Here is a 17,498-nt window from a genome sequence, read left to right as displayed (position 1 = left end):
TTTAATGACGAAAGTTTATAATTATGTGATAATTAACTGTGCCTTGGGCTTCTGGGTACTATCCTCATGGAAAGCAAAAGAAAATGCTGGTGAGCTCCTGAGTACACTGAAGCCAATGGGTCTGATGGATCAGTGGACTGAAGCTAACAGTATGAAGTTCAAGGCCAATTGCTGCATTTGGTCACAACAACCCCAAATAACACTACAGGCTGGGGGCAGAGTGGCTGGAAAGGTGCCCAGCGAAAAGGACCTGGGGCTGCTGGCCAAAAGTGGTTGAACATGAGCCAGTGTGTGCCCAGGTGGCCAGAAAGGCCAAGGGCATCCTGGCCTGGATCAGGAATAGTGTGGCCAGCAGGACCAGGGCAGGGATTGTACTCCTGTACTCAGCACTGGTGAGGCCACACCTTGAGCTCTGTGTTCAGTTCTGGGGCTGATGCCTGAAGAGGCCACCTAAAAACAGAGACTAGACAGGAGTAAGGGAATAAGGTAGGTATTTGTTTGAAGGGCCTTCAAAGGTACCCCCTGGGAAGCCAGAGGCTACTGCCAAGATAGACCCCAAGGTGGACGACAGGTCACGAGTTCTTCACACTTTTATAGGTTTGATTCGTTTGCATATCAGAGTTAATTCTCCAATTAAAGCTTCAGTTTAATGATGTAATTCCCCTCAGCTTGCCCCCCTCTCAAAGGCTTTTGGTTTATACTTTTTGGGCCTAGGATGGTCTGGATGTCCTTGAAGAGCAGGCCCGGAGAGACTTTGTTATGTCTACCTAGTGCGAGAGAGCAGAAATTAACAGGCTACAAGAAGCTTCAGAGTTACACACTAGGCAGTACAGAATTTAAAAAAATATAGAAGTTAAAACCTAAGGCATCAGGGCCTTCATGACAAGAAAGACATTGAGGGGCTGGAGGGTGTCCAGAGAAGGGCAATGGAGCTGGGGAAGGCTCTGGAGCACAAGTCCTGTGAGGAGCAGCTGAGGGAGCTGGGGGTGTTTAGTCTGAAGAAAAGGAGGCTCAGGAAGGACCTTATCACTTCCTACTACATGAAAAGAGCTTCTCGCCAGGTGGGGATTGGTGTCTTCTCCCAGGCAATAAGTGATAGGACAAGAGTACATGGTCTCAAGCTGTGCCATGGGAGGTTTAGATATCAGGAAGAACTTGTTCTCTGAAGGAGTTGTTTATTAGGCTGCCCAGGGAAGTGGTGGAATCACCATCCCCGGAGGTGTTCAAGAAATGACTGGACATGGCACTTAGTGCTGTGGTCTAGTTGACAAGGAAGTGATCAGTCCAAGATTGAACTTGATGATCTTGGAGGTCTTTTCCAACCTAAATCATTTTGAGATTCTGCGATTCTGCGACTTTCACCACCAGTATCAAAGGATGAGGATATCAACCCATACTCTATATCAGTCTATAAACTGAGTTTGAGTCTTGGCTGGGCAAATTACTTAACAAACCATTTAACAACTTATTGCTTTTGGGAGACTTGCTTATTTTCCTATGCCTTTGTTTTCTCCTCTGACAGAACATTAAGAGCTTTATAAACCATAATTAGCAGATTTGGAAAGCACTTAGAGGTCTTGAGATAACAGCATGCTACAGGTGCACAGTGTATTTATTCTTAAATAAGGACACTTCAGGCCAGTGGTCCTCAACCTAGAAGCTGCAAAGCCATAACTTACAGAGTTGGGTTGCAAGTTCATTGGAAGTAAAACCAGCTCACAAGTAGAAACTGTGACATGAACCTAGAAGTGGTACTGGGAGTGAGGTCACGAACCTGGTGGTGAAACCAGAAGAAATGTCTGTCAGTTTTGCTAGCTCCAGAAGAGCTTAAAATAGCAGGCTTTGTGCTGATAAATATGTTTCCACTCAAGGCTACAATGCAAAGTCCCACAGACGTGCTTTTCTGTTGAGCTCTCCCTCAAGAACAACAACAGAAAGTTCTGCCTATGCCAGTGATCTACTCAATTAGATTTTACTTCAATACGTGTTAAGAGATTGGAACAAGATTTTAAACAAACTTTTACCCCCAAAAAGAGCCTTAACAGACTCAAACCTATATTTCCCATGTGTATACATCATCTGAATAATAATAATAAAAAGTCTCTGGGACATACTGTGAATATCAGTTTGGCTACCAGCTTTACTGCATGGAAAACTTCCCAGCAGGTGGTTGTAATCCTTCTAGAAAGGAACAGGGCTGGATCAGCAGCGCCTTGGGGTGTTAGGTGCCCGTCTCTTATTGGATTTACACTGTGATAATCTAAGCACAAACCATTGCTTCTTGGGTTACTTCATTAAAAAGCTGACATTTTGGTTCATGAAGCCATGTCTAATCTAAGCACTTGGCTTGCATTTGGTTTATCAAAGGTAAACAACTGTTGTCTTCAGCTTTTACAAAGCTTACTGGTTTTTCCTGGGCATTGGACTCTCTCTTTGTCCTAAAAGTATATTTCATTTCTCAGGAACATTATGTCCTGGAAAACATTTTTCATACAGAAATAATAAATAAATAAAGAAATCCCCCTCCAACAGGTTTTCATTTGTCACATATAATTTATGCCCATGTAAGATTCATTCCTTAAAATAAATACTGAAACCTCAGAGAAAGCCCTTGTTCAGGTCTGCAAGGAGAAAAAGTGCCGTGTAAATGGGAGTGGTGGTTCAGCGCAGCCTGAGCCCCACTGGTACCCTCAGAGAGCAGAGCAGCAGACCGGAGTTTTTACTGGCCTCTGTTGTGTCTGTTGAACTGTTGCTCCGTCTTTAGTGAAATCTCAAGCAACAGAAATCCTCTATTAAAACCACCTGCACAGCTTTGTCAGCCGAGCTCCGTGCTGTCAAATGGCTTAGCTTCTTAAGCCAATACAAGTCATTAAGAAGAAGGTGAATTAGAGATTTAGACGTTGCCGATAGTAACTATCTCTGATCAATTGATATCTTCCTCTGATAAAGCGGCGCTCCCCGGCCGACCCCCTTCTCTGCCTCATCTGTGCAGACCCCGACCACTGGATCTAATTATGGGTGAGGAACACCAGGCCCTCGTCAGCGCTGAAAGGCCATCAGTAGGCCTATCCATTAATAACTCTCCTGTGCGCTGTACATTGTAATTGTCAGACTGCAATTTACAGTAATCCTCCAATGCAAAAACTTAAATAGCTGCAGCTGATTTGAAATTCATACAACCAGTTGAAAGAGAGAAAAACAAGATGCACGGGTTAAAAGGCCAAATTGTGCAAGTGTGTGCGCTGAGTGACAGACATTTTAGTACTAGCCTGGGACCATATTTTAAAAGGTCACTGAAAACTTTTGGCTTGGGCCCTCTGACAAACAATGAACTTTCCATATATTTATTTGCCATCTCTTTGTTTTTACAGCAAGCAGAATAAATGAGTTAAATGACGTTGTGTGGGTCTGCACATTGTCAGCACAGGTTATAAGTCATTATTAAACTCCATCAAATCAGACCAAACCTGGTCTAGGCAATGAGACTAAAAGTTATTTGCATTCCTTCTGTCATAAAAAATCATATCCCCTTACCCAAGACTTTCGTTTCTTTATTAAATGCAGCCACAAGAGTATTTCAGGTCTGGCAATGTGAGCTCAGGAAAACCTATTCTGTATAACTCAGTGTAACAGCTTAGAACCGATTCCACTAAAATGTCCCAGTTGAGTGTATCTGGGCACTCAATCAAGACACACATATTACTTTTAAATAAGATTAGCCTTTATATTTTGCTGCTTAAGTTAAAACTTTTCATGTCATTCTCTCATTTTATGTAAACTCCAACATAATTCTGTTTTAGAGAATACTTCAAACAAATTAAAATCCTCAACTTGAATGTGTCTAGCAAAACTCGCCTAATGGCATAGCAAGCTGTTTGGTGACACTAAAACACTTTTAATAAGATGAATTTTCCCTGCGTTGCCCTGGCTTTGTAATTACTGCTGCTGAACAGCAGACGCCTTTGGTTACAATGGCAAAAGCAGCGGCTTGTGCTCTGAAACTTATTTGACAAATAACTTACAAGTGACCTGCAACATCTGTTTAAAAAATCGTCCTTTCGTATCTGCCTCAAGTCGAGTTCAGCATCAATTTTGAAATGCAAACATATCATCTGGGGCCAAGGGCAGCTCTTACACATACACAAGGCATGGTGCAGGGAGGGGGCGGGCTGCAGGCGCCTTCCTTATGCCAGTCAAGGGGAAAGAAAATGTTTAAGTAAGCCTCCATCCGAGCTACCAGCTTGTAGTGTCACAGTAGTGAGATCCAGTGACACTCAGCGATGGGCCTGATACCAGTGGTGCTCAGATCCTGGGTACTCAGGAAGGCATGAGCCATGGTGGGATGGGACTTGGAGAGGTGGAGAGAGATGACCAGGGCTTTCAACCACCCTGGACATCAGCTGGAGCAGTGGGACCACAGAACCTCCGAAACCCAGCCATGAGCTTCGCTCATCTGGGAGGTGCCAGCAATGCCTATGGAGAGGTGTGTAAGTCACGCCAACCCCTCTGGAGCTGAAAACACCTACTTAGCAAGTAAAGGACTCCATACTCCAAAGAAAACCAGAAAAAGGATTTCATAAAACTAATGACAGCCTAGTTTACACTCACAGAATCCTATAGTGATGGACATGATGCTCTTCAGCCTCTAAACCTCTCCTCAACCCTACCTCTCAATAGTTTACTACCATGCTGCTTGGCGTAACATTGGCTCAGGCTGAGATGGTACAAAAGCAGATGGAAGAGTGAAATAGAGCACTTCTCTCTTCTTCAGAGATGGGAAAAATTTTTTCAAGGTCTTATAAGTCTTTTTATGTGGAAGTCGGTAAAAAATAAAAATAAGAAATTCTGACTGTATGTAATCCTGAATTACATTATTTTGGATCTGATTCAAAAGTAATACAACAAGGTTTGATTCAAATAACATGTGCAGTACAGATACCCCTTCACATCAATAAATATAAATAGTTTAACTATTGAATATAAACTTTTAGAGAACTATTTCTTTATTGCAATCAAAATAGTCTGCTTCTAACTTATGTGGAAGCTCATGTAAAATACAGGTTGAACAATACTGAAAATATTGATTTTTGTAGCTTTAAAAGATATTTGCTTGTAAGAGATCAAAGGCAGATCTAAAAGTTTACTTGTGCAGGTCTCTTTTTCTCTCTGCTGCTTTTTTCATTTACTTTCTTATACATGAATTTAATCAGCAACCAAGCTCAACCATAAAGTGATAACATTTCTGCAGCTAATTGCAGCATATTGGAATCTAGTAAGGAATATTATTAAACTGTCCTATAATTCACGTTTTGTGTGAAAAACTGGGACTTGAAAAACACCTGCCCAAACAATTCATAAACACACAGCACAGCAAATACCTATGGTAATTCACTGGATTTACAACCGTCATATTATATTAAACATACAGTATCAAAATTTATCACCTATTACACAGATTCCTGTTTTAATAATATCTTGTTCTTGTACAATTGCACCTTCTTTCCCAAAGGGTCCCAAAGCACTTTAAAATCATACATACAGGAATTGCTTCATTCACTGTGGAAATACAGCTGCCTCTGGGGTGGGGTGGGGTTCGGGGAGCAGAGGAATTGTGCACAGCCCTTATAAACACTGACACTCGAGAGGGATGTCTGGGGACGGGGAGCAGAGAAAATTATACCCAAGCCTCGGGAGCATTGTATAAAAAGCATAATCACAGTTGCAGGTGAGGGAGGTGCACAGGCAGCTGTGGCAGAACTTAGCACAATTCGGGGCATTCTTGCCCTAACCATCACTGGTAAGCAGTCCTACCACCACCGTAGGGCCAGCCTGCAGCCTTCAGCTCCAACCCTCCGGCAGTGGGTCATGCAAAGGGATGAGCCTCCCCGTGGTGCAGCTCTGGCTGGTGAGAGAGTTTAGCTGAAGGCTCTTCGCACTGCCCGGATTCCCCAGAGATAACCCCAGTTGTGTTTCCAGGAAACCACAGGAAAATGGGAGCCCACTGATGGATATCTCTATGGTGGGCAACTGGGTGAAATTGGACAAAAAGAATGCAATATTAGAACAGATCAGGAAATGCATGGATTTTTGCTAGGCCGTTGACCTAGTTAGAACTTGGCTGTTGAAGACTGCTGTTACCTACACCAGTGAAAAATGTTTGTGCTCCTTAGCTGGCTCCAACTGCAGCTTCATCTCCTTCATACTTGCCATAATTGCCAAAGCAGTCTCCTTTGCCTTCATGTCAGCCCCAAATCTCTTCAGCCTGGTCTCGTTCAGGACTTTCTCTGACCCTCTTTGATCAAGGCAAGGAATCAACTTCCGAATTATTAGATTTTGCTTTACAAGGAAATCAAATGAGAAGCTTAAAACTGGCTCCTGAAAATCACTACCAATGGATTTACTCCTGCCTACCAGACTACTCTGGTTCTGCCTGTTTCCACCACTGCCCAGCTCTTCCCCACAACGCTCACCCCTTTCTGGGGGTGTTATTTATGTGCTGGGTTGCCCGGGTCTGTTTCCTTTCCTCTGTATATTTGAAGTGTCTCTGAATCTTGGCATTTCTTCCAACATATTTTCAGTCTACGGCTTTCTCTATTTGTTGATATGCTTCAGGTAGTTTATGCAGGTCCCCCATCACTCCTTGCCTCAGTCACTGTAGTTTCTGGGATTTCCTGACACACATCAGCACACCATATCCTATCGAAAAAGCAGCTGCTATATATCTACCATAGACTACATACTCTCGTCTAGTTTAGTTCCTACAGCCTATGTGCCATAAGGCTCTGCTGCGATTTATTTAGCTGCTGCATTAAGTAACCCTTCACATTAGCTAATCTGCCAATAAACCACCATCACTTTACAAGAAACCTTCCACAGAGGTTGCTGTATGGTTGTTTTACACCATAATAAATGGTGTAAACAATAATTTAAATTCAACGGCTTGCAATTAAATGTTAAGTAAAATAAGGATTTCCCTCTCAACGTGCATGCACAAGGATGTGTGTTTGATTCAGCCCTGCAAAGTGGATGGGGAAAGTCTCACTTGCCTTGCTCTGCCTTGCTGTACCTGCTGAGAAGAGTGGCATTCTTTGGGAATTCAGCTCTCCGTGGCAGGCAGTACTCAGTTCTCCATGAAGGAACCCTTCTAGCTGACAGATTCCACAGAAAGAGCAACTTTTTTAAAGCCAAACAAAGGCATTTGGTCCAACAAAAAATGGTTAGTAAATCTTTCATAGATCCCTTCCCATCTCCACCACCAGCAATTTCAACACCGTTGTTGAGGCAGAGTCGCAGGAACTTTTGCCCTTGTTCTATGTGAGGCTTTTGCTGGCACAGCCCTGCACAGCAGCCAGTTGGCCAGACAGGGAGTACAGCTGCCTATGCCATGCTTGTTTGTATAATGAGATCTCTTTTGCCTAGAGCACATGTACTATGTAAAGCTGGGAAAAAGGTGATGAGTGTTGCTGGCAGGAATATAATGCCCTGCTATTCCAGCTAGAATCACCCTGAAAGCAATATTTTCTTAACTTGAAATTGGTGCTGCAAAATAGCATTAATTTCTATAGTTGTGTGAGAATAGGGCAGATCTTGTAATAGGCAGAGAAGTTGTGGATGTCCAGTCCCTGGAAATGCTGAAGGCCAGCCTGGATGGGGCTTTGAGCAGTCTGGTCTAGTGGAGGTGCCCCTGACCATCGTGGGGCAGGATGAAACTACACTTTAAGATCCCTTTCATTCCAAACCATTCTATGACTCTCTCATCTTAACTATCAAGCTCCTGAGGCTCTGCTGAATTCAGGGAGGGTTTCATTCAGACACCTGGGTCTTGTCTAAAGTCAGGCAGTGACTGGAGAATGAATACAGGAAAGTAAAAACAACTGATTTAAGTGGCTGTAATATAAGAACATGGAAGCAGATGTCTGTGCTTAACGAGATGTGTTTTCTGCTTTTTTACTAATGATAGTGAGACAGGCAACACTTACAAACATAGTGCTGTTCTTCTCTCTGTGTTGCTGTACAGATGAGAAACTAAGTAAAGTTAAAAGCCTTACTCTAAAAGTAATGTGAAAGTGCCACTCAAGTACTTCTGTGACAACTGCTTTTCCAAAGGAATATATAGTTGAGGACTGGACGGGTATACTGCCGTCTCTCATGGAACTCAGTGCTTCAGTTACATAAGTGATGTTTGCAGCTTAGCACCAGTTTATTACAAATGCTGGAACAGCTGCAGCAATTCATCTTCCCCGCTTCAGGCCAAGTGGCAGTAAAGAAGAGAGGATCATCCTCACCCTGGCAAGAGATGAGAGTGACCCTGGAATAACGAGTGATTCCCAGGCCACGCTGCAGTCTGATGAAATCTTCTTTTCCCCTTGTTCCATCACTTTCCCTGGAAGAACATTTCCAGCTTCAGGCTACTGTGTGAGACCCATGTCATCAGCTCAGTGCCATCCCAAGGTTAGGGAGGAAGGGGCCTCTTTCTCATTCAACTCACCTCATTTTCAAAGGGTGATCTCAGGGCAGGACAACCAAATGGTGGCCTGCAGCTCCGCTGACAGCAGAGAAATGGGTGGGAGTTAGCCCCAATGCATTCTGCAGAGGGCACCTGTCTGCCTGAAGCAGAATCGTCATAGAATCATTGAGTTGTTTAGGGTAGAAAAGATCTCTAAGATCTCAAAGATCATCGAGTCCAACCATTAACCCAGCAACACTGTGTTCATCACAAAACCATGTCCCCAAGTGCTACATCCACATGCCTTTTGAACACTTCCAGGGATGGTAATTCTACCACTTCCCTGAGCAGCCTGTTCCAGTGCCTGACCACTCTTTCAGTAAAGAAATTTTTCCTAATATCCAACAATTTACCCAACTCAAGGCCATATCCTCTAGTCCTGTCACATGTTACTTGGGAGAAGGTTATCTCAGAAATCGGCAGCTAGTGAACGTGCTACATTTTATTAAAAAGCCTGAAAAAATAGAAGCAGAACCGCAGAGGCTGCCTCTGCACATCACTGTGTTTCTCACCTTCTGCTTGACATCTGGAATTCACACTTCTCATATCTGAAGAACTTGAGCTCAAATGCACCCAAGTTACAGAGCCCAAGTCAATGTCTTCCCAGTGACTTCAGTGAGAGCCAGACAGGAACTCAGAACTACATGAAATTTTCAAGCTAACAGAAGAAAATTAGTTCAATTTAAAAGCTAGCATGAGACTTCGAATAAAATGCACATAAAAGGTAACGTTAAAAATATAGTATAAGCCAGGTAAGTGGAGATGGTTAAGCAGCAAAGTACATGATACCGTTTCCATAAAACTGGGAAGATTCTTGGTTGTTGTGCTCACCAAAATGAAATTATTGTTCACATTCTACAATAAGGAAAGACCTAATCACAGCTATGAGGAAAATAAAACCTGCTTACATGTCAGTACTTACACAGTACACAGTGCCGGTGTCCACTGACATGGAGATTTCCTCCTGCACCTGGACTCTAGAAGCAGCGTTAAGGGAAGCCCATACGAGCACCAAACCTTCTCCTCTGTGTTTCTGGATTTGAAGTTATGATTAGCTTTTTTACTACTTCTTTTCAGAACAAGCATTACCCAAAACTTATTCCCCTCAGTTTTCCAACTCCTTTTATTGTATGATTTTACTTGAGAGTAATAACAGCTAAGCACATACACCTTAGTTCAACTGATGCAATTATGAAACACATTTTTTCTTGTAATAAGGAAATAAGAAACCAGTACCTGTACAGTCTTCCTCAGATGTACTCTCTCTTCAATTCCTTTAGGGTGAGCACTGAGGATTGTCAGAAGGACAAACAGCAGAGCTTTAAACTAGCATCTAAGGGGGGAAGGGGCAAAACCAGGCTCACTAGTGATGAGTAATGGGATGGTGTGCCAGAACTTGACAAAATGTGCACTGATGGGATCCCTCAATCTGCTTCACCAGGCATTGGCTAAAATGTACCACACCTGAAATGTTTCTACACTAATGCACACATCAGGAGGAGCAAATAAGAGGAGCCCCAGGCTTTGGCCCAGTCCCAGAGATCCGACATCACTGACATAAGTGAAAACTGGTGCAACAAGTCCTGTGACTGGAGTGCCCTGTTGGAGGGTTCCGGGCTCTTCAGGAGGGACACGCAGGTCAGAAGAGGCAGGGGGTGGCACTGTAGGTAATAGAAGGGGTAGAATGTATGGAGATCACACTTGGCAACGGCACAGTTGAGAGCCTCTGGGTAAGAATCAAGAAGCAAACAAATAATGTGGATGTCATTGTGCAAGTCTGCTATGGACCTCCCAGCCAGGACGATGGCAATGACTAATTATTCTTTGAGGAATGAAGGATCACTTCCATGTTAATTGCCCTTGTCCTTATGGGGCCTCAACTTGTCAGAAATCAATTGGGAGCATCACACAGCTGGTACAACCCAGGCCAGAAGATTCCTAAAAAGCCTGGATGACAACTTTATGAAACAATTCCTAAGGGAGCTGACTCAGAAAGACGCCCTCCTTGATTTGCTCCTTGTCAGCAGAGTGGATCCCATAAGCCAAGTGCAGATTGGCAACCACAAAGTGATCAAGTTTAAAATCTCTGGTGACAGGAGGAAAAGTGCCAGCAAAATCTCAGCTATGGACACAAGGAGAGCAGACTTCAGGATGCTCATGGAATTAGTAAGTAAAGTCCCCTGAGCTGGCAGACCATGACTGTGAGAATGATCAAACCCCAGTCAACCCTGAACTTGTGTGGGATCTGCTGCTCCAGCTGTCTCCCTATAAATCTATGGGGCCTGATGAGACTCACCTAAGAGTCCTCAAAGAGCTGGCTGATGTCATCACAAAACCTCTCTTTGATAATTTTTGAGCAGTCTTGGAAATCTGGAGAACTCCCAGCTGACTGAAAGCTGGTAAACCTTGTCCTGATTTTCAAGAGGGGCAAAGAGGACCCTGGAAACTACAGGCCTGTCAGTCTCACTTCAGTGCCTGGTAAAGTTACGGAGATACTCAGGGAGGTACTGAAAAACACCTGAAAGACAATGCAGTCATTGGTCACGGCTTCATGAGAGGAAAGTTCTGCTTATCAAACCTGACCTCCTCTTATGGCAAGGTAACTCATCTAGCTGATACAGGAAACGCAGTAGATGTAATTGTTTTGGATTTCATAAAGCTTTCAATACCGTCTCTCACAGCATCCTCCTTGACAAAATGTCCAGCCCCCACCTGGATAAACACATCATGGGATGGGTGAACAACTGGCTCATGGGTCAGGCACAAAGGGTTACAGTGAATGGGGTGACATCAGACTGAGGACCTGTCACTAGCGGGGTTCCACAGGGCTCCATCATCAGCTCTCTGCTCTTCAACGTCTTCATTAATGACTTGGATGCAGGACTGGAACGGATACAAAGCGAGTTCACAGACAAAATACGTGGCCACCTGCCTTTGAAGCAGAACCTCTACTGATTTTATACCTTGACTTTCTGGAGAACTGAGTTTGTTTCACAGTGCTACCCAGCAAGGGATGGACTACTTTTTAATCAAGCTGAGGCAGCCATACCTCACCTCATTTTGCCACAATTAACAGGATATAATGGCATCTTCAACTAATTTTTATTACTATTATTTTCAGACCAATTTTCCTGTAGAAAATTTGGGGAAAGAAAGCTTTCTTATTTGACTCCCTTGCTAGAACTGGGGAGGTGGGGGCTGTGTTACCCTTATTAGCCTACACACTGGAGCTTAAAGGGCCTTACCCTTAAAGGCCACTCCTCCAAATCCCAGAAAAAGCTATCACTGTGCCTAACAGCAGCCCAGCAGGCTTTTCTCTATAACTTAAGGCAAAACGTGTAGTAAAAGTTGCCCACTGCAGATGCCAAACAAGCGACTGCTGCATTGTGAAGTCTTCAGAAAGGAATACTCCTGATCTTTGTCTGACAGGTCTGACTTGTCTCCATGAAAAATACATGACACTACTGTGCCAGTCAGAACTGTACAAGCACACTTTCAATATTCAGGATATGCAAAATACTAACAGAAAACAAAGAGAAAAATAATGAAATTCCTGTTATTAATGCCGAGACTATTAGCTTATATTAACATATTATTCTTAAAACATCTGCCAGTCATACAAACTTGTGTTACAGAACCCTTGTGCTCTGGGGCCTCCCACACCAACAGACATTTTGCAGGTATAATGGTCAACACAGAGATCAAATTGTACCACATACACCATCATTTTTAACTGAGTGTCCCTTAAGAGTCTTCACATAGCTATGAAGACAGTTCATTCATCAGAGGAAGGAGACAAGCAGACTTATCTTTAAACAAGGTCAAGAAATATTGTTTTCACAAATGTTTTCACAATTTTTTTAAAATTTAGACTGAACAGCAACTTTCTGGTAAACTCTAGAAGATTTATGGAGAGATAAACAGGAATTTTAAAAATATCAAAACAACAATACAAGGTGAACAGACCATAACTTTATTGGAGATATACTCAGCTACAATTATTACAAAAAACTATTAAAGGTAATTGTGATCCATAAGGTGCAGATTGCAAACTTCTGCAGCATGATTACAGTATGAATGAATTACATTTTATGTCCCTTAAAGACAGCTGCAGCATGTGATGGTAAATATTTTATTGTCCATCAAATTATATTTGTTATTCTTTCTACTTGATTTTAACCATCTTTTCAGTCACACTATTTACAATAAAAAAGCCTGCAATTTCCAATTATTGTTCACAAACATTTTTCTCCCTAACTTGCTGCTGCAGTAAATTCTGAGTGCATCTACAAAGCAATTAAAGTAGTCTGTGGTTGCCATTCAAATAAAAGAGGGAAAACCCCAAGGACTTTATTGGATGAAATTTATTTTTAAGTAATGTAGTTAGCTTTGATAGAAGTTAATTTTAACTGCTAGTGGAGTATACTACAATGACCTCTAGATATTTGCTAACATAATTCATATTGAGTTACAGCTGATATTTAGATTACGTTTGATGGTCATGAACTGTAGTGTTGAAAGTTTAAAATCTAATATGAAAGTAAAGAAATTGACTTCTTGAATATTAGAGCAACTGAAAAAGGATCAATGTCAGTAATTACGTACCAAAAATCAAAACGCTTCTTGCTTCACTCATGTAAAAAATACAGATTTCCATAAGAATGTGTTCACGGGGAACCCCATCCAAAACAAACTCAGAATACTGTCAGAGTCAAGTGCAGTATCACAGCAGACCACGATGCTATTTGTCATTTTCGGATTGCATATGCTACTGTGACTGAGATACTAAGAATTCATTTTCTGTACAGATAAATGCATAGAATATGTAGCATATGTTATGTCATATGCAGTAACATAAACCTCCTGCATTTTCCAGTTGATGGTTCTGTATTTGCTCACAAGGAGGAAAAACAAAACTCTGCAACATACATGCAAGCACAAGATCTTCAGGTATGTAAATGAATGCAGTTCCATTACTAAAATGATACTACATCAATTTGCACTAGCTGAGGATCCAGCACCTCATCCCTGGGCCACCACTGTATTCCTCCCCAGCACCGAAACTGGTTCTTGTTCAAGGTCAGTACTTGGCAGTTGCAACATAACTACTGTGTAATGAGACTTAAAAATAGTAGGCTTTTTTTTGTATGGACTTTAGCAGCATCAAGCTGAACAAACACTTCAGAAGTCACTACTGGGCACTCAATATTCAGACTGAACAGAGATTTAGTTAAGGTTGACAAATTACTAGGGGCTGTCTTCTCCCAAAAACTACATTATATGTGTTAAATGTTGGTTTGTTCAGAGATAATTACTGGAGTGTCAGTCAGAGGTCATTCTAATGTTAATTACTTCACATAACAGTAAAATGATGTAGTAGAAAAATAATAGCTTTAAAATACAATCAAGAGGTGTTACACATCTTTGTTGTATTTTTCCACATACAGTAAAAATGCCACAGACGTTACAAATGACCTATTTAAGTTGTGCAAGTAAATGACACATTGCAGGCATTAAAAACTATCTTTTTCAAAGTCATTAAATCAGAACAGCAGCAAGGCCAAACCACATTTTTCCTCTCTGTTAAGCATTTTTTCCTTGAAATGAGGTAAAGCATGGTACCAAGTGCAATGCTTATTTGTGCTACATGAACAGAACAGCGCAAAAAAAAAAGCCATAAAAATTAAAACACAGCATAGTTAGGAGGACTGTTTAAAAGTACAGTATAACAGGACTTAGATAAAAAACCCCAAGGTTCATGCCAATTAACCCCCACACTATTTATGATGAGCCTGTGTGGCTGCTTTTGAAGATGGGCTGCAACAGTCCACTTACACTTGTGCTTACAGCATGTCAAGTGATTTCTATCCCAACCCTCAAATGATCAGATTTAGGTCTTTAATAGCATACACTGTCCAGTATCAAAATCATATCAACTGTAGGGTAAAACACACAGATGTATAACATGGAAACTAATAAGGATTTTCTGTCTCAAAGGATAAAAAGTATTTCAATGAGGTCACACTGGAAAAAATTGTGGCATTTAAAATGCATTTAAAAACGCATCAGCAGCAGAAACTACTTTATAGTCAGCCACTACACATTTCGGATGTCCAATTCATACGCTTTATCTAGTAACAAAGCGATCATTAAACTGTTCTGAAACACAGAGTAAGTTCAGCTGATTTTCTCTGCACCCAAACACTCCATAACCACTTCACTGCTAACAATTACCTGAAGCCCCTGAGAATCTATAACCTTATAACAATCAGTAAGAATTTTAGGCATTCAAAGAATAACTGAAATTTTAGTTTTTCCTAATGCAATTAAACTACTTAAGACTTTCTAGATGATCTGATTTAATCTGCTGATTGATGTCTGGCCAGAATTGTTGCCATCAGTAATCATGCATTTTCACTAAGAAACTTCAGTCCTACCACAAAGAGCGAGCTATAGCTTAAATCAGTGACTTTTTTTTTTTAGTTTTGTAAGCAGCTAATGCAAAGCAATTTACATTTAAGAATCTGGACTGCATGTTTTTATTGTTCCGTATCACCATATCATTTACACTTGCAGTTCTTATACCTCCTTGTTATATTTTCATGACTGAAGTACCAAACAAATACTAGATTTTTTTATAAGCTAGTATTTTAATTCTTGGTCTGACTCCTATAACAAGCAGCTTTCAAATTCAAGAATGGTCCTTTTCACAGACTGAAAAGTGACTGAGATAGCAAATATATGAACTTTTGAAAACTGTATTTCAGAAAAGCTTAATATCTGTCCCTTGTCACTAAGGCATTTACTTTATTTTTTTGTTAAGAAAGCAAGAGCTGACAGTTTTTGTTTTGTTTTAGTGTGCATTTGTGAGGAAAGGAATAGGGTTTAAAAGCAGGAAATACAGTATTTGTTTGTAATTTAATTCATAAGACACAGCATCAAGTTCAAACTATTGTGCTGGAAAACATTAAAACACCTTGCTCTGCTTTCTCAAACTTCAAGCATAATTAACAGGGCAAAATTGCAGCAAACCTCTACTGATACTGGTGGGAATACAAGACCCACAGCTTTTTTTAAAAGGTAAATTAAGAGGTATTATAGTTACAGTGCAAAAAATTAAAATTTCAAGCATAATACATAAACATAGCACCAAAACAGAAAAAAACCCAATGCATGCAAAAATAAAAAAGGAAAAGAAGAGAAAAAAAGAACTGAGGTATTTAAGTGAAGAGTGCCTACAAAAATCTAATTAAAGAAGTATAGGCAAAGCCTAAAAAATAAAAGTATGATTTCCCCCCACGCTCCCAGTAGACCAATGAGCTAGTTTCTCTAAATTAAGGACCTAAATCACAGATGTATCAAAAGTACGGCAGCTATATCTCAAACATCAACTTTCATGTTATTTAATAGCACAGCTTTGGTAGATGAAATATGCATGCAACTCTGAAAAACAGTAAGAAATTTACGTGGAAATATCTCTAAGTGTAAAGGTGCTTTGTTTGTTAAATACGTAACCAATTGACTATAAAATCTGCAGCATATCTTAGGTGTGATATGTCTAAGGTTATTTTGTTAGTGACAGTTTGCACTGTGCAATTATTTGTTGCTGTTTCCAGTATTGGAACTATCTAGCTTGCAGGTTTGTGTAAAATTGGAATTTTAGCCAAAGACCATATTTCGTTTATGGTATAAAAAAAACTGTAGACCAACCACCTCCTCAGAATTGTTAAAAATAACCTAATTACATATATATGAATATAATTTCTATTATAATCCTGTAATAAGTCACAGCTATAGTAATGAGTTGTACTGTAAATATAGAGCTGTATCATTGTAAAATGCATAACAAAATGAAGGGAATGTAAAACAGTTTGTTCCAAAAAAGATCAGAAATTAAAGATTATTAATGAGGGTTTGTTTATTTTTAAGGCAAGAACCTTTTTTTATGCAAGACTGTGTGGCAAAAGGAAACCGAAGTTTCACTCTACCAGTATGCCAGCCATTTCAATTAATATCTGTCCCTAACAAATAAGTGCAATAATGATTGGGAATGCCATCTTAATGTAAGAAGATGACATGGAGAGAAAAAAAAGGAAAATAAAAAGGAGAATACTGGCACACTTAATCTTTCTTATACCCAATCATCCAGTACAGTTTATCAACTGCTTTATGACTGGCACTAGTGCACAGATTGAAGAATTTCAAGATTACTATATATAAATCTAGCAACTGCATTAGGCATAAGCTCCCTGGCCTTCTAATACTAAGCAAAGCTGTACTGACAAGAAAAGTAAACCAAAAAGACCTGACAACAATTATTCTGAACACTTGCTAAATGTCATCATTAAAGCACTCTCGTGATTAAACAAAGCAGAAGTGAGGAAAGAAGACAAGATTGTGTTTGCGCAAAAAACTATAACTACAATTAGTTCCAAAATTTTATACATGTTAAATGTTTTGTTACCTATTCCGTTATCAAACAAACTTTAAATTCTGTCTTCCAATTTGTTCCTCTCAACATCAACTTTTTTTTTTTTTAATTTGCTTTATTTGTATGTTTTTTTTTTTTTTTCCCCATTTCATTTATTTTTAAGAGGAGTCTCAGCTGTTTGGGACCTGAGGTTGATTTGCTTTGAGGCTTCGTAGTGCTCTTCTTGCAGCTGCAGATTTGGCAATCCTGTAGCTTCTGCCAACACCTTTAAACTTTCCCTTTCCTACAACTTCCACTGTAACTCTGACCTTTCCATCGTAAGTTCTTTCTGCAGGACTGCAAAAATATACACAAGAATTACTTACTGCCTAGGCAAGTTAATATGAAATAAGAGACCTACATTCTTTTTTCTACAGAAGTTAAAGCAGTAACATTAAACAGAAATCATTACATTTCTCAGGAAGCTGTGCAAGCAAAAATAATAAAGAACAGTGGATGATGTTAGCTGCTTAGTGCAAAAGAAATTACAAGTACTTTGTGACATTTAAAAATTCTCAGTAG

General features: G+C 40.5%; 1 protein-coding gene across 5 annotated transcripts in view; it reads right to left on the bottom strand.

The window, feature by feature from the left end:
• Window positions 1-12,458: 12,458 nt before the first annotated feature.
• DICER1 (dicer 1, ribonuclease III) overlaps window positions 12,459-17,498 on the bottom strand; it is a 68,009-nt gene continuing 62,969 nt past the window's right edge. For 4 of the 5 annotated variants that reach the window (XM_032110739.1, XM_032110743.1, XM_032110741.1 and 1 more), the window contains exon 29: window positions 17,003-17,273. In XM_032110739.1, the coding sequence (XP_031966630.1) occupies window positions 17,108-17,273 (166 nt within the window). In that variant the 3' untranslated portion in view covers window positions 17,003-17,107. Of the gene's footprint in view, window positions 17,274-17,498 lie in introns of all 5 variants that reach the window. The other variant, XM_032110738.1, reaches the window with a different exon arrangement.

Source organism: Corvus moneduloides, chromosome 6 (assembly GCF_009650955.1).
Source record: "Corvus moneduloides isolate bCorMon1 chromosome 6, bCorMon1.pri, whole genome shotgun sequence".
NCBI classification, from domain to species: Eukaryota; Metazoa; Chordata; class Aves; order Passeriformes; family Corvidae; genus Corvus; species Corvus moneduloides.
The sequence above is the reverse complement of the archived record's forward strand: the minus strand, read 5'-3'. Positions and strand labels throughout refer to the sequence as shown.